Source organism: Ovis aries, chromosome 23 (genome assembly GCF_016772045.2).
Source record: "Ovis aries strain OAR_USU_Benz2616 breed Rambouillet chromosome 23, ARS-UI_Ramb_v3.0, whole genome shotgun sequence".
Lineage (NCBI taxonomy): Eukaryota > Metazoa > Chordata > Mammalia > Artiodactyla > Bovidae > Ovis > Ovis aries.
The window spans coordinates 33,587,440-33,611,132 of record NC_056076.1 but is presented as its reverse complement, the minus strand read 5'-3'; the positions used below and the strand labels follow the sequence as shown (position 1 = coordinate 33,611,132).

General features: G+C 39.0%; 1 protein-coding gene across 2 annotated transcripts; it reads left to right on the top strand.

Moving 5' to 3' along the window:
- The first annotated feature begins 2,359 nt into the window (after nucleotides 1-2,359).
- On the top strand, nucleotides 2,360-23,081 carry RIOK3 (RIO kinase 3). 2 transcript variants are annotated; one of them, XM_004020476.5, is made up of 13 exons: nucleotides 2,360-2,570; nucleotides 8,245-8,360; nucleotides 8,985-9,130; nucleotides 9,224-9,331; nucleotides 9,518-9,627; nucleotides 10,823-10,966; nucleotides 11,624-11,751; nucleotides 16,321-16,518; nucleotides 17,749-17,908; nucleotides 19,456-19,536; nucleotides 19,625-19,714; nucleotides 20,571-20,678; nucleotides 21,531-23,081. In XM_004020476.5, exons 1-13 carry the CDS (start codon nucleotides 2,508-2,510, stop codon nucleotides 21,636-21,638), a joined length of 1,560 nt encoding a protein of 519 aa, XP_004020525.1. In that variant the 5' UTR covers nucleotides 2,360-2,507; the 3' UTR covers nucleotides 21,639-23,081. The 2 variants fall into 2 exon arrangements, with proteins under 2 accessions (XP_004020525.1, XP_011958875.1); XM_012103485.5 differs by lacking the exon at nucleotides 2,360-2,570 and having other exon boundaries at nucleotides 8,243-8,360; nucleotides 8,892-9,130.
- Nucleotides 23,082-23,693: the final 612 nt, after the last annotated feature.

Below are 23,693 nucleotides of genomic sequence, written 5' to 3'. Positions count from 1 at the left end.
GAAAACAGGAAAATTCTGTCATCACTAAACATATAATAGACTTTCCTACCCTTATACCTAGTTTTATGCTGTTCATTCCAGCTAAACTAGCTTTATAGCTTCTCTCCAAATTGGTTGTCTAATTTGGTAGCACCTTCTCCATGCAGCCTTTCCAGATTTCTCCAACCAGCAAAGAATCCTGAAACATTCACTGTCTATAGCTTCATGTGGCAATTAATCATGCAATCTTTTGAGACAGAAGTGTTGTATTGTCATTCAACATTGTTATGTGAATATGTTATCTCTCCAACTATATCTCAGTTTTCTTCTTCTCCCACAGGACTTTAGCAATGTTGTAAGTAGTTATTGAATATTTGTTGATTGCTTGAATTTACTTTCAAAATTGACAACTAATTTCAATAATAAAGAATTTTAATTCTGTTCCCTTTAGAGACTGAAGAATCTGCTGACTCCATGTGCTTACTGCTAAGTCACTTCAGTCGTGTCCGACTCTGTGCGACCCCATAGACGGCAGCCCACCAGGCTCCCCCATCCCTGGGATTCTCCAGGCAAGAATGCTGGAGTGGGTTGCCATTTCCTTCTCCAATGCATGAAAGTGAAAAGTGAAAGTGAAGTCGCTCAGTCATGTCCGATTCTTAGCGACCCCATGGACTGTAGCCTACCAGGCTCCTCCGTCCATGGGATTTTCCAGGCAAGAGTACTGGAGTAGGGTGCCATGTGCTTAGGGAGTACAAATTCTAGACTAGCTCATCTCAGCTGAGCACCAGTGAGTTTATCAGCAGAGATGACAGTAAAAACTGAAACTAAACCTTTTAAACATTGTACTTATTCCACTTCACAGCAAAATGCCCATTATCCCATTCAAGAACTCACTATTTAATAATATAGGACTAAACAAAAAAACAAGTAACATGCAACAACATGCTGTTGTTGGTAAACCACATTTGTCCTATTAATAATATTTGTAAATGTAAGTTGTAAATATTGTAAATTTCCATCCTCCCTTTTAAGGAGCACATAGTTGATGGCATCAAGTATATACCTTAACTTGAGACACAACCATTATGATTGTTAACTCACAAACTCTGTTCTAACCTGGAATTCCAACTCAGGATAAAGAAACTTCCCTTGTCCCCACAGCCTGCCCTCTCTCTTCCCTGTCTGAAGTAAAGCCTGAGTGTCCTCTGAGACTATTCATTTCTGTCTGGTGTGCAAGGCAGGGGAGCCAGCTGGCACGCCTTGCTTTGTCCAGCGCATCTACCAAAACGTGACTCCTGCTATAAGGCTGTCCTCTGACATCTCTGCCTGTCCCTAAGATTCCGCAGCAGAGCATCTACCGACCTTTCTGGGTTACAGTCTGAACATTTTCTGAAGACCAGCACCTACTTACACTCTTCCATTCCACCCCAAGCCCTGCCGTCTTGCTGGGTAATTTCAAGGTCCACGTGGATCACCCACCTAACATCCTGGCATTTTACCCTGCTCCCTTAAGCTTCCCGACCTCGTCCTCACCATTGTTTCACCGTGGTTTCCTCTGATCTGAGAATAGCCAGTATCTGCTTTACCCCTAAAACACTTAAACGATTCATTCACACACTCTTTCTCTGAGGTAAAGTGTAATCATTTCAAAGTGTAAAATTCAGTGGCAATGTACAGGTTCACAATACTGTCCAACTATCAACGATAACAAGTTCCAAAACCGCTTCATCACCCAAAAGAAAACCCTTTACCCCTTAACCAATCACTCCTTGTTTGCCTCCTCCCAACCCTGTTCCCTGGCAACTACCAGTTTGACTTCTGTCTTCATAGATTTACTTATTCCGGATTTTTCCGGTCACGTTATGAAAAGCTGAACCAAAACGTTTATTACGCAGTCTTATTTTTGCTCCATATTACATAACACATTTTACAAAATTTCACACTCCTCGCCCCGCCTCCTACCGACAACTGTAATAAAAACAAAACCCGACCGGAAACTTCTCTCTTCTGTAAACCTGACATTTTCTGTCTCCCATCTCATCCCAGTTTAGAATCCACCGGGGAAATAATGAATGAACAGAGTCTGTTCTGCTTGTTTTACAGTCCACGAACTCTGATTCCGTTTAACTTGATCCAGCTGCCCTCTCGCGCAGCCAAAGAAGTGGTTCAGGGTCACCGCAGAGCCTGGCCAGAGGAAGCCACACCCGGCAGCTGCCCTGCTAGGAAAGAGCGACAGTGACCACCAGCCTCCAGCCAGAGCAGCGACCGGAAGTGCGGTCCGCTAGGGCGGAGAAAGGTGACCTAACGCGGAGCCCCGGTAGGTGGCCAATCGGAAGCGAGCGTAGCGGCGTAAAAGGCGGAAGAGACGCGGTCTAGTTCCGGACGCGGCCGCTGCCGCCGCCATCTGTCATCTGAGCTCCGGCACCAGCACCCTACCGTCCCAGCCCTCCCGCCTGTCTCCTCGGCGGAGCTGCTTCCCGGTCCTTCCACCTCTCTGCTCTGTTCTCGTCGCTAACTTCTTCCCCTACATGGATCTGGTCAGAGTGGCATCCCCTGAGCCCGGGCCAGCCGCGGCCTGGGGACCCAGCAAGGTGAGTGGCAGTCGGGGCTGACGCACCTGCCGTAGCCTCCTGGACTGGTCCTCTCGGAGGACCCGGAGAGGATGGCAGGCGCCGAAGCGGCTCCCCAGGCGACTTGGGAAGTTTGGGGCTGAATACCAACCGCCTGGGAAAGGGAGGACGGGCGGCGGGGCTGCGGGTGTCAGGGAGAGAGAGGCAGGGAAGGGGCACAGGCTACCAGAGGCCACCCCGGTTTGGAGTCTGCGTCTAGTTGTGCGCCTTGGTTTCTGAACCCCCGTAGCATGTATTTGGGCGGGACTCGCTTAGAGATGCTGACGTTTGAGGGAAGGCAAGCACGAACTTGTTTTTCTCCAGCCAAATGAGTCAGGCCAATTATTCACAGAAAGCCAGACGGAAAGGTGGCTGAGGAAGCTGTTTCCTTAACTTGTCAAGTGTGGTCATCCTACTTAGGCAGTTAGTTGTTTTTGAAGTAGTAAGTTTAGGAGATAAGTCCAGGCGCACCCTTCCTCCCCTCCAGGCTAATACTCAAGTGTTTACAAACTGTAAGATGGTTGTGTCTGAGTTTCAATGTTTATGCTTTTTCCTGTAATGGCCAACTGAAATGCTCATTTAACATTTGGTTTCTGATTTCGGGCTGCTGCTTTTCATGACACTTTCATTAGAAGGATGAAAAGATTCTTTTGGCACTTATGGAGGGTTTTCTTGAAAGCAGAAGTAGGTCAATTGAGATTTTGTGTTCCTCAAATTAAAGTTGTGAAGGAATCCAACTTTTTTAGCTTCCTAATTGTTCATTTTTTTAAAATAAAATGGACATTTACCAACATATTAATTTAAGATGTACAACATAATGAACAACATCATGATACGTGTATGTATTGCAAAATGCTCACCACAGTAAGTCTAGTTAGCATTCAGGATTATGTTTTGTTTCTTGTGATGAGAACTTTTAAGATTTACTCTGTTAGCAACTTTCACATATACAATACAGCATTATTAACTAGTCATTCTGTATAGTACATCTCATGCCTCATTTATTTTGTTAACTGGAAGTTTCTATCTTTTGACCGCCTTTACCCGTTTCACCGACTTCTTTACCTGTTCACACAGAACATCTGTTCCATTTAAAGGGTCACTCATTAATCTTATTAGTAATATCTTCATACCAGGTCTTAACAAAAAGTGGGGGAAGTATGAGCTATTAAGTACTATAAAGGAAATTTTTATAAAAGTTCTCATACAACCATAAGGAGAATCTAGGATATTTAATTGGCAAATGTGGTTACATCTGTCTTTTACATTGTTTTTTTTTTTTTCTTTTTTCCTGTCAAAGCTTTGTTTACAAGGTCAAGATCAGTAGATGTAAAAGCACAAGTCATTAGAAAGACACTAATAAATATATACTATACATGTTAAAATTCTCCAGGTAAGCTTGTAAAGCTTATAAAAATGTCAGATGAGACAAACTTTGCTCAGAATACCTAAGCTCAGAACAAACTTCACTTCCAAAACTAATTCAATAATAAAATATTTGACATCAGTCATATTGTCATTTAAATGTGCATCATCAGAACTATAAAATTTCATTTTCATCTTGCAATAAAAGATCATCTTGGGGTTTACTGATGTTCTTTTGAGAAGACAGCATTTTCATGGGGGAACCAATAGAAATACACTGCAGGTATCACACTGCAAGTATCATTTCCTTCTCTAACCTCTTGGAAGATGGAAGTGATTATAGAAACCTGTGTGGAGTAAGTGGAGATTTGAGGAAAACCTTGGAAAATGGAAAGAATGTTAAAGGCTAATGACTCTCAAAACTTTTCCATCAAGACTTCTTTATACTCTTAAAAACCACTGAGAACTCCAAGAACTTTTGTTTATATTGGTTATATTGATTGATATTTGTCATATCAGAAATTAAAACTGAGATATTGAAAAACTTTATTAAGTGATGTAAATCATGATGTTTATATAAATAATATGTTTTACCAAAAAAAAAAAAGCTGTTTTCCAAAATGAAAAATTAGTGAAGTAGTATTTTGGATTTTTGCAAATTTCTTTAATGTAGTAACTTAGTAGAAGACAGCTGGATTTTCATAGCTCGTTTTTCTTCAGTCTGTTGCAGTATGTATCAGTTGAAGTATATGAAGAAAATCCATCCTTACAAATAGGTGGATTTTAGCAGGCATAATTACAGATGGGTAATAAGAGCACGGTAGACACACTGAGAATGAACTGAGTTAATCTTTAAAAATGCACATTAAAAAATGTTATTCAAGTATAGTTGATTTACAGTGTTGTGTTTAATTTCTGCTGTACAGCAAAATGATTCAGTTATACATATACATGCTTCTTTTTTATGTTCTTTTCCATTATGGTTTATCACAGGATATTGACTATAGTTCCCTGTGCTGCACAGCAGGACCTTGTTGTTTGTGCATCCTATATATAGTAGTTAAAATTCACATTCATATTCTAAACCCACTACCTTTGAAATTTTTGGAGAACACAGTTCACAGGCACTCATTCTCGTAGCCACAAGAATGCTGCCGTCTTATCTGATACAGACTCTGGAACACTCTACACTCTTGAGAGAATGAGAGTGGGAACTTTTTTAGAACTATTATGAAAATAATTTTGACCTCTTAGACACCCCGGAAGGGACTTGGGGGTCCCCAGTTACAAAATGCCAAGCTGCTGTTATGAGCAATGAATTTTAGGGAATATTCCAAGAAGGGAGAATGGACATACTGTACGTAAAAGGGAGGAATGTGTAGCTCTGTTGGAAAGAGCTGTAACATTGGATTAGTGGTACTCCTCAGAACTGTTAAGGTCACCAAAAAGGAGGAAAGTCTGAGAAACTCACAGCCAAGAGGAGACGAAGGTGACATGATGACTAAATGTTATGTGGTATCTTGGATGGCATTCTGGAATAGAATAGAGACATTAGGAGGAAGCTAAGGAAATCTGAATGAAGTATGGGCTTTAATGATTGAGCTCATTAATTGTGACACATGTACAGTATTTACACGGAGATGCTGGGTATAGGGATTCTGGTGACTCTACAGTCTTGGTGATTTGTTGTTGTTGTTACTCTAAAAATACTCTAAAATTGAAAGTTAAAAAAGTAGTGTTGTTGTATAGGCTCAGATCACATTTTGCAGAAATCCTTGTTTTGAGAAGTAAAATTACCCACTTAAATATTTTGCCTAGATCATGTCTTCCAGCTGCATGAGCAGAAAAGGAACTTTCCTGTGAGTTATGGTTCCCTTGACTGGCTTCAAGTTGAGGACAGAATTTTTGTTATTATGTACCTCCTTCGTGTTTGCTGATTTTTTTTGTTTGTTTGTTTTTTTGCTTTAAAGTTGATTCTTTCCCTGTGGTTGTGTGCAGTAAAATCTTCAAAAAGAAAAAGCGAGATGGGCAGCTTGTGATGCATCTTGAAGAGTAGAGGAAGGGGGAATGATTTCCCTCCCATCTGCAGCCAGCCAGGTGTGGGAGGATAGTAACTGTGAAGACCCCACATTGCTGCATTCAGTGGTTGCAGTTTCCCAGGAGAGGAAAACAGGGGAGGTCAGGGGTCCTCAGCGAACAGGAGGCAGGGAGCTAATGATGGGCTTGGTAGATGTCACTTAAAGCAGAATAACTAGCTGGAAGTGGTTGGAGTTTCCCATCAGATCTTGATGCCCTGGTGAGTTTAATTTGTTGAAAGCAGTAGTGGGAAATGATGTCGGATTGCTTGGGTAGAACAAAGGCCTTTTATTCTTATCTCCTTAAACATTTGACAGAGGGAGCCAATGACTTCCTGAAGAATCGCAAAATGACGAAAGAAGATTCCCCTCCATTCACCCTATAGTGCCCATTTGGAGAAGGGGCCCCAGTGCCTTTTCTAGTCCCCCCTCGGGATGGTGACCACTTGAGCCTGTGGAGAGCTACCATGCCTGGCAGCTGAACCTCACAGCCTGGAACATTTTAAGGAGGGATTTTGGGCTACTGGTTCGAAGATGTGATTTCAAAGTATGGAAGTTGGCAGACTTTCAGAAATCTTTGCTTATTTACCCCACACAAGGAAGAAAACTCAGTGTGAGGTGGCCCAGCTGAGCTGGCCAGCAGGGGTGCAGAGAAGTCCAGCTCTAGAGCCTCGGGCTCCTAGGAGCGCGGTCAGCAGGACTGAGTAGTCCTGGTGCCTTGTTGGTGCTCTCAGTCTCTGCTCGTTTCCCTTTCCCATTCAGTCAGTCTTGGAAGTAGGTAAATCTCTGCCTCCAAAATAACACAGTGACTGCCTTTCATCATTTACCTCTCTGAGAGATTGTCCACAGACGTCTTAACATCTTAGGAGAATTAATTGACTGCTAGCTAGAGACTAGAAGCCTGAGAAGTGGGTGGGCAGAGCGGCTGACAGCACGGTGGGGAGGAGGACTTTAACCTAGGAGCGGTGTAGAAAGAAATCAGACCTCTCCAGCCTAGGGACACCCTGGCAGTTCCTTGACATATCCCCAGGTTTCCTTTTGATGCCTGTTCAGTAAAGAACTCGAATGCCTCTTTAGGTCTGAAGCCCTGTGCTGGATTCTGGCTAAAACACTTATCATCACATGCTATTCTAAATTAGACTCTCAGGAGTGGTAGTAGTTAAGAAATGTTTGGACTTTATCTTGAAGGCAGTGGGAAACATTAAAGCAATAAAAGGACTTTAATAAGGAAACTGAGCCAATCAAATCTACATTTTAGAAAAACCATTGTGTTGTAGTGTGGAGAGTGGAAGCAAACAGAAGGCAGTTAGGGGGCTCTTACAGTGAGTCACCCAGCGATGGGAGGATGACACCTCAGAAAGGGGATAGAGAACAAGTTCAGGAGATACTTAGATCTCTTATTAGTATTAATGGTCTTAATCACTGGACTGTCATGACTATGATGGAGTCATTTGCTGCTGCTCAGTGAAGCTTCTCCCCTCGAAAATTAGGAATTGTGAAATAAAGCTGCAGTTTATACACATTGCAGAGGGGCTGAGATGGTGATGCCATTGAGGAGGGCTGACCGGCCAGCTGTTCTTGAAGAGTCTCACAGAAAACTACTTTGCTCTAGTAATAATGTTTCAGAAATCCATTTCTCAACTTCTAAAGTTCAGAAGTATAGGGTTCATTGTTTGTCACTGCTGGGGGTATTTTTTGTTTTAGCTTATCCCAGGTTATCTTGAAAGGGGCTGCTGTACACTATTTATTTGTTGAAGACTTACTGCTTAAATTAGAAGGAAGTGTAGCTTCTAAGTGGGCTTTGAATTGTGGTAGTTGGTATAGCCTGCTCCTCTAAGAGAATCTACCCAGGAAGCCAAATTATAAGTGGAAGGTGAGCAAAGTGTAAGTTGCTTGGTGAGCATGATATCAGAACAAGGGGCATCACATGAACTCAGTGGCTAGTCAGGTGATGCTGGCGTAGCCTGTGCTCCCCTCCACTATAAGGACAGTCCCACCAAGCAGGCTGGAAAGTGCTCTTGGCTGTCATAGTCTAGGTGTGTCTTTGATTAGATTTGAGCTAGGAGCTATTTTTACCTTCAAGATGATTTCTGCAAAAAACTAAACATTCCTTTTGAGTTTATTTAATTCCTCTAATTCTCAAAAGATAACCTTATTTCCAGGTTTGGAAGTCACTTTAATTTCATTATTTTGAATTGCCTTTTTTTTTTAAACAGTGTCCATGGGCTACCCCTCAAAATACAATATCTTGTTCTTTGTCTGATGTAATGAGTGAGCAGTTGGCTAAAGAATTGCAGTTAGAAGAAGAAGCTGCTGCTTTTCCTGAAGTTGCGTAAGTAAAAGTCACAAAGAATCTATTTGACCTAGCAACTGACCATAGCCAAGTCTTAGGATTTGATTAGTGATTGTCATGACAAATGAGTCAGATTTAGAAAAGCAGTGCAATAGAAGGAGCACCGTTTTAGGAGTTCACTGATATTTGGGTTTCGGTCCCAGTTTTGTGACTAGTTTTCAGTATTATCTTGGGCAAACTGCTCAGTTTCTCTGGGTTTCAGTTACTGCAGCAGTTGAACTCTGTTATCAAATAGATTAACAAATAATAATCAAATAGATTGATTAACAGTTTTGATTAAGTGTTTGTAGTTTGTCTTTCCATGTATACGTCATCCCCTCTGATCAGAACACAGAACAAATGAATTTGGGGTCTGCTTGGTTCTTATGATAGGCCCTTTAGCTTTCTGTTTCTTAAAGCTCCCTTAATCCTGTTGGGTGCTCTCACAGGTGCCTGCTGTTGGTCAGAGGGCAGCTGGGCAAGAGGGGGTGAAGGGTTTGGTAACGTTCTTCCATTGTTTCTTCAATACAGTGTTAACACTGAAAAGGCACACGTCACCCAAAATTGGTAGCATCTGTTTACACCAGCACATTATATTAGTCTATATTGCCTTATTTTGAATAGTGTTGCTGAAGGACCATTTATTACTGGAGAAAACATTGACACTTCCAGTGACCTAATGCTGGCTCAGATGCTACAGATGGAGTTTGACAGAGAATATGATGCCCAGCTTAGGCGTGAAGAAAAAAAATTCAATGGAGATAGCAAAGGTACTATGACCTTATTGTGACAACCCCATTGGGTGGTAGGAAATGCTTGTAATGGGCCCTAAATAAATCTTCAACTGTTTTTGCCTTTTTAAGTTTCCATTTCCTTTGAAAATTATCGAAAAGTGCATCCTTACGAAGACAGTGATAGCTCTGAAGATGAGGTTGACTGGCAGGACACTCGTGATGACCCCTACAGACCAGGTATCAGGGCTTTGACCTTCTAGGGGCATAGAATGGGGAGACAGGAGGACTAAGTATTGTATATTAATCTTTGACTCTCATTTGGTAATTTACTATTAGATTCAGATATCTTTTTCAGACAATAGTGAATGCAGCAATTTAGTCTCTGCTGTTTTTACATACTTGACTTGTCTTAATCACCTTTAGCAAAACCAGTTCCTACCCCCAAAAAGGGTTTTATTGGAAAAGGAAAAGACATCACGACCAAACACGATGAAGTAGTATGTGGGAGAAAGAACACAGCCAGAATGGAAAATGTAAGTTACAGAAAGGGTTCCCCTGGATCATAAATATCCTAAAGTTTTATTAGGGTTAGTTAAAAACATAGGATTCTAAATACACTATCTTAAGTTTCTAAAAATATCCTTCATCCTTTCTAGAGATATTTTAGAAGACAGTACAGCAACACCATGGAAACTCAGCCACTGATGAGAATATATTGTACCTCAGAATAAAATTCTCCAACAATATTAAGAAAACTAGTTTGATTGACATTGATTCTAAAATTAAGAAACTGTTCTTAAGAAAGTAACGTTCTTCAGTGTCTTAGTTTTCCATGAAATACTCAAGAAACATAACCGTGGCGATTGGAGGGTAACATTGGGAGGCGGAAACCCTTCCTACTGTACACCCTGCTGTAATTTTTGAATTTTTTGTCTTGTGCCTACGCCTGCAAAATCAGAAACAAAATGTGATTTTTGAAAAATAGAAAAAATGGCATTTTTTCCTCCTTCACAAATATCATGGTAAATATAAAACATTTAGACTTAAGAACAAAAATACTTGTTAAATAAACATATTATTAAATTCTAGAAATAATCTAGATCTGACTCTAGAACAACTCTGTCCAGTATAATTTTTTGTGATAATACCACACACTGCATGTACCAGTGCTATCTAATATGGTAGCCATATTTGACAACTGAGTACTTGAAATTTGGTACAACTAAGGAACTGAATTTTTAATTTTATTTTAATAATTTAAATGTAAACATCCACATGTGGCTAGTGGCTTCCATATTGGGCTTAATTGTCATGGTGTGAGCATAGCTTGCTGTTTTATCCTACTCTTCAAAAATAATTGACTGTGAAATTGTTTTTTTTTTTTTTTGGTAAGACTTGGTATGATTTCAAAATATAATATATCCTTTGATATCAAAGCAAAGTTCAGAGCATATGCTAAAATACCTTAGTTTTTAGATGTGTTTGGATGTTTTCCATGCATAAAATAAACCCTCCCTTCCTTTGGGATGAAATTTCTTTAAAAAGCCTTGTTTCCCTTTCTGTTGAGCTCACTGCTGAGTTATTTTGGTTTTTCCTCTGTAATGTCTATGGATTCTGCTTTCATAGCATTATCATCTATTGAGTAGGGAACCTAATCCAAGTAAAACTGTTTATCTCTGTCCCATGTTAAAGTATTCAGATGCTGATTTTTCTTTTCCATTTTGGCAGTTTGCACCTGGGTTTCAGGTAGGAGATGGAATTGGAATGGACTTAAAACTATCAAACCATGTTTTCAATGCTTTAAAACAACATGCCTACTCAGAAGAACGTCGAAGTGCCCGCCTCCATGAGAAAAAGGAGCATTCTACTGCAGTAAGTATTCTTATGTTTAATGGAAAGATTCATATTGGAAAACTTCACGTTTGGAGGAAAAAACAAGACAGAAGTTCATGTTTGATATTTTTTCATGAGATTGACTTTTCAAAACAAAGATGTGAATAAAACCCAAGTAGCTTTGCCATTTGACTTTCAGATTTCATGTAATGGTTATTAATCAGTTAGTCAAGACTAGCCTTTCAGTGGTCATAATTACTTTGGACTATGTTGCTTTCATTGCATATGATAAATTGTTTTCTGTCATGACATATTTATAATAACATAATGGTTTATAATGTTTTAATTAATGAAGTTAGTGTCTAGTATCTTGAGAATAATTTTTAAACTTTTAGAAAAACAACTAATGGTAGGTACATCAGGAGAGCTATTTAAAGTTTGGAGATAAAACTTTGACTAAGCTAGAGTCTGATTTTTAGTAGTTCTTTTAGATATTCACTTTCAGAGACAGTAGAGTTATAGGAATGGATGTTATCTTAACAGTCCTCTTTTAAGAGCCTGTTATATATACATCTAAGTAAATGAACAATAAAAGTTTTAAAAAGTGTATATTTTGAATGTTGGATATTAGGAATGGCTCAGAAAATGTTTTGTGATTTCCAGTCATTATCACTTACAGCACTTTATCTTTTGCAGGAAAAAGCAGTTGATCCTAAGACACGTTTACTTATGTATAAAATGGTCAACTCTGGAATGTTGGAGACGATCACTGGCTGTATTAGTACAGGAAAGGAATCTGTTGTCTTTCATGCATATGGAGGAAGGTAAATAAGCAGAAAACAATACCGTGATATAAACCAAAGCTTAGTCCCTTGTTCTGAATTTACATAAGATCAAAGTTTAAAGTGTTATTTTAGGAAGTCTCAGCAATATAGGGACACAAAAAGAAAAACACAGTCAAGGGAGTTCCCTAGTGGTCTAGTGGTTAGGATTCGATACTTTCACTGTTGTAGCCTAGGTTCAGTCCCTGATCTGGGGGACTGAGATCCTGCAAGCCTCGCCATGTGGCCAAAAAAAACCCTAGTCATCCCAATTGTACCATCAGGAGAGAACCGGTAATAATTTTGTGTAGACTCCTCCAGTCTTTTTTCTATGAACATATTATTTTTCATATTATTGTAATTGTTCTATATCATACAGGCAGCTGTAGTGGCATAGCAAAATTTGAGCCTGAGTTTGATTCAAAACTTTTCTCTATGGGACTCTGATACCAAGTTGGGAGGGTTATACTTAAGAAATGTCTTTAAAGCTTTTTTTGTCATTTTAGATCTTACCCACTTTACTTTTGTTACGAGATCTTAGTCGAATAAAGGATGGCATGAGGAAGAGAAAACATTTTAAACATGGAGCCTGTTGAGAGAATGTGCAAACCAGGAATATGATATCATCTGGTTACTTAGCTTTGAAGTCTTACTAGTTCATCAAGGCTTACTAGCTCAGCTAATCCTTTATGTTAGCAGTGTTTATAAACAAAATTGTTAAAATAGATTACAGATTATTCTAGTTATTTTTAGCTCTAGAAGGTATTTATTATATGCTTAAAGGGATTCAAACAATTACTGCTCAAGTACTTGCCTTTGGTTTTCTTGTTTAACTTGTTTCCCTTTCTAGATGCAACATACACATATAATCATGTATTGAATTACACTAAGTTCCAAAATGAAAGGGATAAAAATGAATGTTAGGTTAAAATGACTCAACATTTTTTAAGCAATGTGATCTGGAGCAGCCTACTAAACTTACTTGAAAATTCACCCTCCCTTCATAGGATTTTAGTTGGGGTGATTGAGATCGTATTTGATTATACCTGGTATAAATTACTCTTAATAAACCTTTTTTTTTTTTACTCTAAGCTCTCTTGCCCTCTTTCCAAATTTCAGCTGAGGGTTCCCTGAGATCAGGCAAACATAACTTAATGGCACAAATTATTTTAAAATGAAAAGTTCCTCACAATAGAAATTAAACTGTACAAAAAGGATTAAAATGAAAGTAGCCTTCATCTTACCAGCTGTGGCCCCCACAGGTTTTTCCTCTAAAGTTTACCACTATTAATAGTTTTTGGTCTACTAGAAGTTTTTATCAGCATCTTTTTTTTCAATTAATATATCTCTCAAGTCCTTCTAGTTTACTGGTTTGTATCGTACCATTTTTATAGTAGAACATTCCACGAATATACAGGAATATCTTTGTACATAAGCTTTGCTATGCTTTTGCAAATAAATCCTTAAGCTAAATTCCTAACACTTGGAATTGCTGGGGCAAAGACTACATGCATTTTTCCCCTTTCTGTTAAACAGTGGAAGACCTTACTGAAAAGAGAGTACCAGATTTTGCTCACTGTTTGGCCCGCTGACCTGGCTGTTATATCAATCAATGTTTCTTGATTTCTGTTATTCATTAAAATTTTTTAAAAAGACTTTTTTTCTTATGTGTCACACCAAAGGCCAGAAATCTTAGATTTGTTTATTTTTTAATAGTGGAGCAAATACACTTTTCCCTGTGAGCTAGTTAGGTCTGCAGGTTGCACAATTCTGAATGTCAGTAGGTGTTGCCAGATTGCCCAATAAGACGGTTAACCAGTTTATGCCACCACCAGTAAGCAGTATGAACCTTTGTCCCTCATTCTCATCAGTGCCTAGTCTTATCAGACTTAATATTTTTTTCTCAATGTAAAAGATAGAAAGTACCTTTTTAGTGTTTTGGTGTGCATTTATTTAGAATGATTAGGGTTTGGTTTTTTTTTTTTTTCACATGTATTGGCCACTTGGGTTTCTTTTTCTTGCCATTTTCCTTATTTATTCTTTCTCCATTTTCTGTTCAACTTAATGATCCTTTGATAGAACAAGTGGGCTCCCTTTGCTTATTGTGGAATTGGTATTATAATCTATACTTTGGCATTTGTAAGTTAGTAAAGCTAGAGAGCATTTGGTTTTCAATAGCTGAGAGTAAATATATTTTAAAGTATAAGTTAGTTTTCTCTGCTACATAACAAATTACCACAGATATAGCAACTTAAAACAACACCTATGTATTATCTTATGCTTACTGTTGATCAAGTTCAGGCAGGCACGGCTTAGCTGGGTTCTCTGCTTAGGGTCTCCCAGGACTGCACTCTTGCGTGTCAGCTGGGCTGTGTTCCTTACCGGAGCATGAGGTCCTCTTCCTTAGGCGCAGTTCAGTTCCTTGTGACTATAGGACAGAGGTATCCACCTTCTGGTTGCCTGCCAGCCAGGGACTGCTCTGAGCTCCTAGAGGCCCCTGTAAGTTCTAGTCATGAAGCCCTTTTGTACAGCAGGTTGCATCTCAGAATAATCAGGAAACTCTCTGCCTTGGGTCTACTAAGACTGAGTCTTAGAGGATGGAAGATAATCCTGGCAATGACTGTACTATCACTTTTGCTGTAATCTAGTCAAGGGAGGGGCTTATACAGGCATGTACACCAGGGACTGGGATCTTGGGGACCCTTTTAGGTCCTGCCTGCCACAGAGCTCTTCTGGGTTCTGTCATGCTCACACTGACCAAGTAATCAACAGTTATTTGAATAGTAACATGTGCTAGATTTTTTCAGGATATAACGTGGTATATTCAAGAGGAGGACATTACAGTAAGAACTGGTAAAAGTTATACAGAATGTAACATACATAGGTTGGTCTTTTTTAATACATATGTATCTTTTTTTAAAGATTAAAAAAGTACTATTCATGATTGTGACTGTCTCAAGAGTTGAAATGGGGAATGAAACTAACTACCACAGGTGGTAATCAAAGGAAAGTTCACCTTTATTTGTAAAGTTTAATTCTTAAAAAAAAAAGTGGAGGAGGGAGTGCTGAAAATGGGAGGATTGAAATTTAGACTATGAGATTAGACAGAAAATTAGAAGTTACATATTTAGAGGTAATAAGGTATAAAATTGTGTAAGCAAACCAGAAATTGGTAAGGAGGACCTTAAAAGCTCGGCAGAGGGTTGTGTAATTTACCGAGAAACATGGAAGCTTTTTTTAGTAGGAGAATGACAAGATGAGTCTTATAAATTAGATTCTATCCTGGAGACCTTGCAAGTGAGGAATCTCCTCAGTAGTATTTTTGATAGGGCCTCATCTACCTATGGTTAAATTATTTCAGTGACAGAGAACTTATCTCAAAATCCAGAGATGTCTAAAACATCTTTAAATTATCATTTCTTCCTTGGGGAGAATCTCTATTCTGTTTCACTGAAAACTGTTTCGTTCATTCACCAAGTGTTTATGCAGCTACCATGTTCCAGGCATCTTCTGTGTACTGGGGCTATAACAATGACGGGTACAAGGGAGGTCCCTGCTTTCATAGACTACTTCTTCCCACCCCTCTCTCCAGTCCCCTCCCAAGACTATCAGATAAGTGCCATGCAAATGGATAAAACAGGGTGATGTCATAGTGACTGGGTGACTGCTTTTTATCAGTAGGACTGGGAAACCTCTGATGAAGTGACATTTAAACCTGGATTTGAATGACACACCTGGATTCAGTATCACATATCAGAAGGAAGAACGTTCCAGACTAAAGAACAGCTAGTGCTAATGCCTTCAGACAGGTGTAAGCTTGGTATCTTTGGGAGGTTAAGAAAGCCAATTTCTCTGGGGTGTATTGTGTGAGGAGGAGCCAGAAGGCTGGAGAAGCAAAGGGTGTATCAGGCAACACTCTGTAAGTCAGGGTAAGTAGTCTGATTTTTCAGTGCAGTGAGAACCAAAGCTCAGATTCGAATCTCATTTTCAAATGATTACTCAGATTGCTGTGTGGGAAATGAATTCTAGTCAGGCAAGAGAAGAAACAGATCAGTTAGAAAGTTGTGGTGATGGTTGAGAGATGACTTTGGTCAGACTAACAAGTGATGAAGATGAAGAGTAGGAGACTGCTGGTGTGTGTTTGGAAAGTGAGAGTGGACAGTCTGTGCTGTGGGGTTGGCTGTGGGAAGGGAGAGGGACTCCAGGCAGACTGCAGCCTATTTTAAAGTGTATGAAAAAAAAAAAAGGAAAAAAATTCATTAAGGAAATTTGAATAAACTTTGGGCAAGTGTATAGGTCTTCATTGTTCAAGTTTAATTCCATAGTCATTAAATGAAGATTATATTATGGGTTGTTGAAAACCGTGGACAATTTATTTGAAAGTGTGTCTTATTAAAAAAGCTAAAAGCTAGGGTTTTCTTAAGACCTAAAACGTGGAGGCTTAAAACAAAACACCCCAAGGCTTCCATTCTCAGAGAAGATAGATCTTCTTTCATGTCGTAAAGTTTTTTATTTTGAAGTTGTTTTTACCTGGAAACCGACACTGACTTAATGTTTGTTTCTTCCACTTAGCATGGAGGATGGAAAGGAAGATAGTAAAGTTATACCTACAGAATGTGCCATCAAGGTATTTAAAACAACCCTTAATGAGTTTAAGAATCGTGACAAATATATTAAAGATGATTTCAGGTTTAAAGATCGCTTCAGTAAACTAAATCCTCGTAAGATCATCCGCATGTGGGCAGAAAAAGAAATGCACAATCTCACAAGGTAAAGAAAATCATTGTGCTGGAAGTCATCTTGGGTGATCACCTCTTTGTATTAAGTCTACCAGCCCAGCAAAAACACCCATGCTTTCTTTTAAATTCATTTGTAGAAAGCATGAAAGGCCTTGAAATTCTAGTATTTAAGGAGAGCTTCTATAAGAAAGCATTTCCATGCATATAACCTGAATTTGTACTCATAGGGTAAAAAATCCATTTTGTTTTTTCTTTTCCTCAGTAAAGTTTGAGGGAAATTAAGTCATTTTCTACTGAAGATATTTTGTCATATATCTAAATGTTATCTTTTCCAGCTTCCAGTTAGGCAAATTATAAATAATAATTTCCTTTTTTGTTTCAGAAAAGGTTTATCCCATCTAATATTTGTTAATTTGGTGAGGGCAGGATTTTACCAGTCTGATTGCGTTTGCTTTAATTTATTAGACTTGTTGCCCAATTTTCAAAGCAGAATTTATCAAGGAAATTGTTTTGTCAGCCAAGAAATTGACTAATAATCTTTCTTATTTACAAACCTTCCTATATTTGAACTATTAAAAGCTTTTAATTTTAGTTTGATTTTCCTAAAGTTGTTTGTTTTCAAACATAATTATCCATATTTATTAGTTGCAAGGCTTGTATTTAGTAGGACTTCTAATTAGGATAATTTCCCAAGAGGCCTTTCTGCCCTACAGGTTGTTTTCTGTATTACTAAGATCTCATCACTGCCTTTCTTAACATTTTCCCGTAGCTCCCATAGTCTTGAGTGTAAAGTTCAAAGCTGTTTTGTGACGCGGAGCCAGCCGTTCTCTGTGGGCTCAGCCCACTTGTCCTTGCTCCCACTCAAGATCAACCAACTAACTGTGTTGATTTACACACACACACCCACATGGACTGTGCACCCCGATGCCTCTGCATCTCACAGCAGCTTCCACACCACGCCTCCCCACAGTTAGAACCTGGCTGGTTCCTATCTGCCCACTTCTTCCTCGATGCCGCCCACCCGTGCCTCTGCCAGTGCCCGTACCACACTATGCTGTTATCATCTCCTCACTCATCTGTTTCTCACCAGGCCACAGGCTGTGTGAGGGCAGAGGCTGTGTCATACTGCCTTTGCATTCCAACATTCCCCAGAGTGGAACACAGTGACAGCTCATTGCAGGACCTCGTTAGATATTTGTTGAATGAATGAAATATTCTCTCCTGCTGATCTTTACCTTCTTGATCCTTTCTTTCTGTGTAGGATGCAGAGAGCTGGAATTCCTTGTCCAACAGTTGTACTACTCAAGAAACACATTTTAGTTATGTCTTTTATTGGCCATGATCAAGTTCCAGCCCCTAAATTGAAAGAAGTAAAGCTCAGCAGTGAAGAAATGAAAGATGCCTACTATCAAACTCTTCATGTAAGTTGTGCCATACAGAGCATTCAGATACCGATTTTTAAAAATACTTCCTCTAAACTAAAAAAATTCCTAACAGGACTATTTTAAGGCGTTATTACGAGGACAAACTGAAGTTTGTGAAGGAATGTTAATATTGAAGAGTGGTCTTTCTATCAATATGCATGTGTTTTGAGTTGTTTTAGAAAAACCATGGACCTGTGCAGCAAGTGAAGGGTCAGTGTTAGTGACATGGAATAAAACTTCATTAAATAAAATTTGAGGTTGCCATATTTAGCAGATACAGTGCCTTGTTAGTTTGTATGCCTTCTTGAAACAGTGAAGGAAATAACCGTTAGTGTTGGGAAATTAGAAGGAAGCAGATTCACTCTCAGTGTAAGGAAGTAATGATCAGAAGATGGTGAGGTGTGGTTTATCCATCTGTGCAGGCATTAGAAGGCATATGTCAGGAGTCTTGAGGAAGCTATTTATGTTTTGGGACAGAAACCAACTTCAGTCTGGGAGACTTCTAGCTCAAGAAACTGCTCCTGATACTGTTATGCCTCTGTTTTGTAAGACTTCCCTGGTGGCTCAGATGGTTTAGTGTCTGCCTACTCTAAGGGAGACCCAGGTTTGATCCCTGGGTGGGGAAGATCCTCTGGAGAAGGAAATGGCACCCAACTCCAGTACTTTTGCCTGGAAAATCCCATGGACGGAGGAGCCTGGTAGGCTACAGTCCATGGAGTTGCAAAGAGTCAGACACGACTGAGTGACTTGACTTCACTTCTTTTTTTTTTTTTAATTGAATCAGAGAAACGTTTTTAGCACAGTGTGTGCATGGAGCTCTCATGTCATGCAGCAGTTGATGTGAATATGAACGTGTTATCCAAATTAATTTTTTAAGATATGGCTAGAGAGTTAGTCCAGTTTTCTCTGCCTTTAGTAGGAAAACAGTCAACAAAAATCAAGCCTACCTTTCTGGTTTCTTTTGGCCGTGGTGTGGCTGGGGAAGAGATGAAGTAGTGATGAACTTCATATTTGATTCTGTTAAAGCTGGGAAACAAACATTAGTGCTGACTTCTCTAAGGCTAGGGATCACCACTAGTCATATAGTATATATAATATTATGTAATACCACTTAATTTAGAAGACTGTCTCTTTTTCACATGTCTGGCAGGAAGGACTTTTTATCTTGGAGTTGTGTGCACCCTTGGAACTCTCAGTGAGATGTTTGCCCTTTTATGAAGGGTAAGCCTAGGTCCCCTGGTGACCACAGCTCTCTCACATGCGTGGGAACCCAGGTCTGCCCTTTGGCTTCCTGATCGCATTACTATCACATGGGCGGGGAAGTAGAGTGTCATATCTCTTCCACTGTTTCATTGTTCTCCCATTGTTCCTTGAGGTTGAAAAAAAAAAAAGGCATAGCCTTGACTGTAGCACAAAAAAGAAGTTAAGTTCTTTACCCTGGTTTTGCTCTTTCTGGAAAATATTGGTTGATGTGGATATTTTAGTTGTATGAGTGACTTAGAATGGTTCCTCATGTCCTAAATGTCTGTCCTTTCTCCTCACAGTTGATGCAGCACTTATATAACGAATGTACTCTCGTACACGCCGACCTCAGTGAGTACAACATGCTCTGGCATGCCGGGAAGGTGAGGAGCATTTTGTTCATGTTCAGACTTAGTGACTTGATGTAAATGACTGACTATAAAGAAATCACTGTGCTGTGTATTTAAATAGGTCTGGTTGATTGATGTCAGTCAGTCTGTAGAACCAACCCACCCTCATGGCCTGGAGTTCTTGTTCCGTGACTGTAGGAATGTCTCACAGGTGGGAATGTAAATTGTCTTTTTTATGGGTGGGCTGTAGTAGATTGAAATATTTTTCTGACCCCTAAGACCAGTAAGAAGACACTATTCTTAGAAGTTAAAGGAAGGGTTTAGTTCCTCTTTGCTTTCACGATAAAGAGACAAAGATTGATTTGTCAGGTTTCATTTTTTGCAAGAATTTGATTGCATGCCTCACATTTGGGCCAATGAATTAAATTTCTGAGAGAGTAAGGTTTATTTTGGTTCTAAATATTTAAGCTGTCAAGTAGACATGTAATCCATGCACAGTGCTTTAAGGGAAGCTGAACTATAGCAACCCTGCATGCTTCCCACCATTGTTACTGAGAGAGTCTTGCTAGTGGTGTAGTCTGGACACTGTTTCTCTGAGGCAGAGTGAGTAGACGAGGGCAGGTAAAACTCAGTCATCACAGAGTTGAGACACATCTGTTTGCTATTTTCTGAAGGAAATGAATTGTCAGCAACAGATTCAGATAGGAATGTTCTTTCTAAATACGATAGAACAACTTCATTGGAAATAATGTCTGAGTTTAATTCATGAAATTTAGAGATTATTTTGTGTCTACTTAAAGCAATGCCAAGCAATTTTATATATACCACTCATACTTACAGGTTTAGAAGGTGCAATATGACAGACTTATTATTAAATCCAGAAGACAGCCCACGTGTGTGAGAGGACAGTAAGCAAGTAGAACCTGAGCGCAGTTTTATTTGAGTTGGAAACATCTGCAGCTAAAAAATTATGGAGGGAATTCACCAGTGTCTTACAGTACACTGTTTGCTGTTTCTGAGAGAACCTGGCTAATATCTCTGCTGACTTTCTCATGTTTCTTTACTAGTTTTTTCAGAAAGGAGGAGTAAAGGAAGCCCTTGGTGAACGAGAACTCTTCAATGCTGTTTCAGGCTTAAACATCTCGGCAGATAATGAAGCTGATTTCTTAGCTGAGGTAAGTGTTGTAAGGCTGTTTTTCACCTCGCTGATAGTGAGGAGCTGGATGGAGTAGATAATGAAACCCAGAGCTGAGTTTATCCTCTCATCCCCTCAGAAACAAAATTAGAGATTTTTCTTTTCTTGAGATGTTTTTGATCCTTCCTTGGAAATACCCAGTCATTGCAGTGGATCTCAGTTCAGTTGCTCAGTTGTGTCCAACTAACTCTTTGCGACACCATGAATTGCAGCACGCCAAGCCTCTCTATCCATCACCAGCCCCCAGAGTTCACTCAGACTCACTGCCGTTGAGTCAGTGATGCCATCCAGCCATCCCTTCCTCCAGGGAATGTCTCTCAAAACTGAACAAAAACCGAAATGTGAAACAGCAACAAATTATTCCCAACAACCTACCAAAGCAGAGAATGATTGTAAAATCTGTTCCAGAAAGCCCCACTGTGACTTGAGTTTGGCCAAGCCATGCTGGAGTCTAAGGCCAGAGGAGAAGTGACGGGAAGTTGGTACGTCTAGCCTTTAGTTCAGGACAGTTACATGATGTTGCTGCTGCTGAGTCAGCTTTGGGATTTCCTTTTTCTTGTTCCCTGAAAGCTGTATAGATTATATCGTAAGACCTATCTGATGGCAGTGGCTAGCTTGATAAAGACACTTAGCATCAATCCTGATAATATAATCAAGTAAAAACATACACGTATGTATCACACTGTGATCTGTGTCACACACTATAATTCTGATTCAAGTCCAGTGTCATTAGGAATGTCATTTTAGGAGAGTAAAAATACCAGTTCAATCTCAAGCATGACTTCTGTGAAGTAGCATTTTGACCAATGGATTCAATGTATATATTTTACAGATAGAAGCTTTGGAGAAAATGAATGAAGATCATGTTCAGAAGAATGGAAGGAAAGCTGCTTCATTTTTGAAAGACGACGGAGGTCCACCAGTCTTATATGATGAATAGCACTAATGCCCACTGCTTTCAGTGTTGACACACTGGTGATTGTCAGCTGCCAATGGCAAATGAAGTTATGGGTGACTTGAAATATCAAAACATGAGGTGTGTACAATGGTGCTTCTGTGCTTCTTTTCCCTTGTAACCCATATACCAGATGCGTGGAATTTTTAGCTCAGCATTGAGAGAATAAGATGTCACTACCTCTCATGATATGAATAGGGTAATATAATTCTTAACAGCTACAGGTTATCTAGCCGAAATCAACCTGATTTTACAGGATTTGTGGCATAAAATGTTTTGATGAGAATTTTTAACATTTCCAAATATGGAAGGAAGGGACAGTTGTGTTTACAAAGGAGACATTTATCACAACACACTTGGTTTTTCTCACCTCCCTCTTTTGTGTTGCATCTTTCCTCAAATATTTTATCGGCCTAAAATTAGCCCTTCTTAATTCCTTTTCCAGATTGTGACCATGATTCTAAAGGGAAATTTCTTTAGTAGGTGACGTAAATGGAAATTTGGTTTCAGAATGGCTGACAGAAGTAAAGTGCTTTTTATTGGTACATCATGAATTCTTTTCCCACACTCATATGCAAGAAAAAGGCATCATCAATTTCTGAAAGAGATAAATAAGTACTTCTCAACTATCCACAGTTTTTAAATTTAACTTCCAGCTTTTCTACATTTAGGTGAAATGATTAGGATGTAACTCACGGTGCAGCTGCTCTGCATTTATAATGAAAATGTAAATTATCTGGAAGGACAGAATAAAATCTTCAACCATGTTTAACATTTTTAATGAAGTCATTGAAACAAAGTTCAGTTTACACATCACTCAAGCTGTATACTTACTGATTTTGAAAGAAAGATAGCAGGCTACCTAGAAAGATTATATAATCAAAGGATGAAAAGTACATACAGAACAAGTTGGGTACCAAATCACCAACTAATTTAAACTGCCTGATCTCGCTTTTAATAATTTTTAGTACTGTTGGGGTGCCACTTCTTAATGCAGACGAAATACACTGACTCTATTAAAGACTGAAGCTCATTCAGAACAACACAATCGTTCGTAGAAAGTAAAATCCGAACATTAGTTACACAACATTATTTTAAAATGCCAAATACATTCTCTCTAGAAAAATATTTATTTTGTTTCTGTTGTATAACTTTTAGTTGTGTTTCAGAGAAGTATGATTTGGGGCTACTCATTGCATTTCATGAAATGTTTACCACTATGAAACAAATATTTAAATGACTGGGAATTATTGACTTTACAGAAATTTTAAAGAACTAATTTTTAAAACCATTAACCATTAAATTTTGTTTTATTTTGTTTTCTGACATACTCTGTTTGACAGTAGCAGCAAACAGCTGCTGTGTGGCATTCTTGGAGTGTGCTATGAACATGCTTTTTAAGGAATTAAAAGTGAAGAGATCATTTTAGAATTGGTTCTTTGTGTGTATTCTTCCTGTTCCTTATATTAACATAGGCCCTGGCATTGAGTTACATTAACCCTCCTGTTTAAATTCAGCAGTGCTATTTTAAGCAGTGCCCCCCCCCCCCCCGCAACCTCCCATCTTTAAATTTCACTTTTAAATGACCTATTTCACATTACAAATAGGTTTTTCCCCTCATGCAGAGCTAAGAGTAAATTTCTCACACCGTGGAAAAATGTTGATTTGCTAAATAGTCAAATACAAATGGGAAATAACAAAATCTGGAAGCAAGGATCTTTTGCCTCACTTTAATGGAAGTGAATATATGAATATGAGATAAATTATCAAAATAAGATTATGTGTAGAGAATTTTTATTTCAACAAGATAATTTTTTCTCAGTTTCCTTTTATTAAAAAAAAAAGAAAATCAGGGACTTCCCTGACAATCTAATCCACTTCCCTGGCAGTGGTTAGGTTCTTGCTTTCACTGCCTGGGTTGAATTCCTGGTCAGAAGTTACGGAGCAGCCAAAAAAAAAAATCCATTTTTCTGCTTACAAAACTAAGACATGCATGCTTACTTACATTTAAATATTACAGAAATCAGAAGTGCTGAAGTA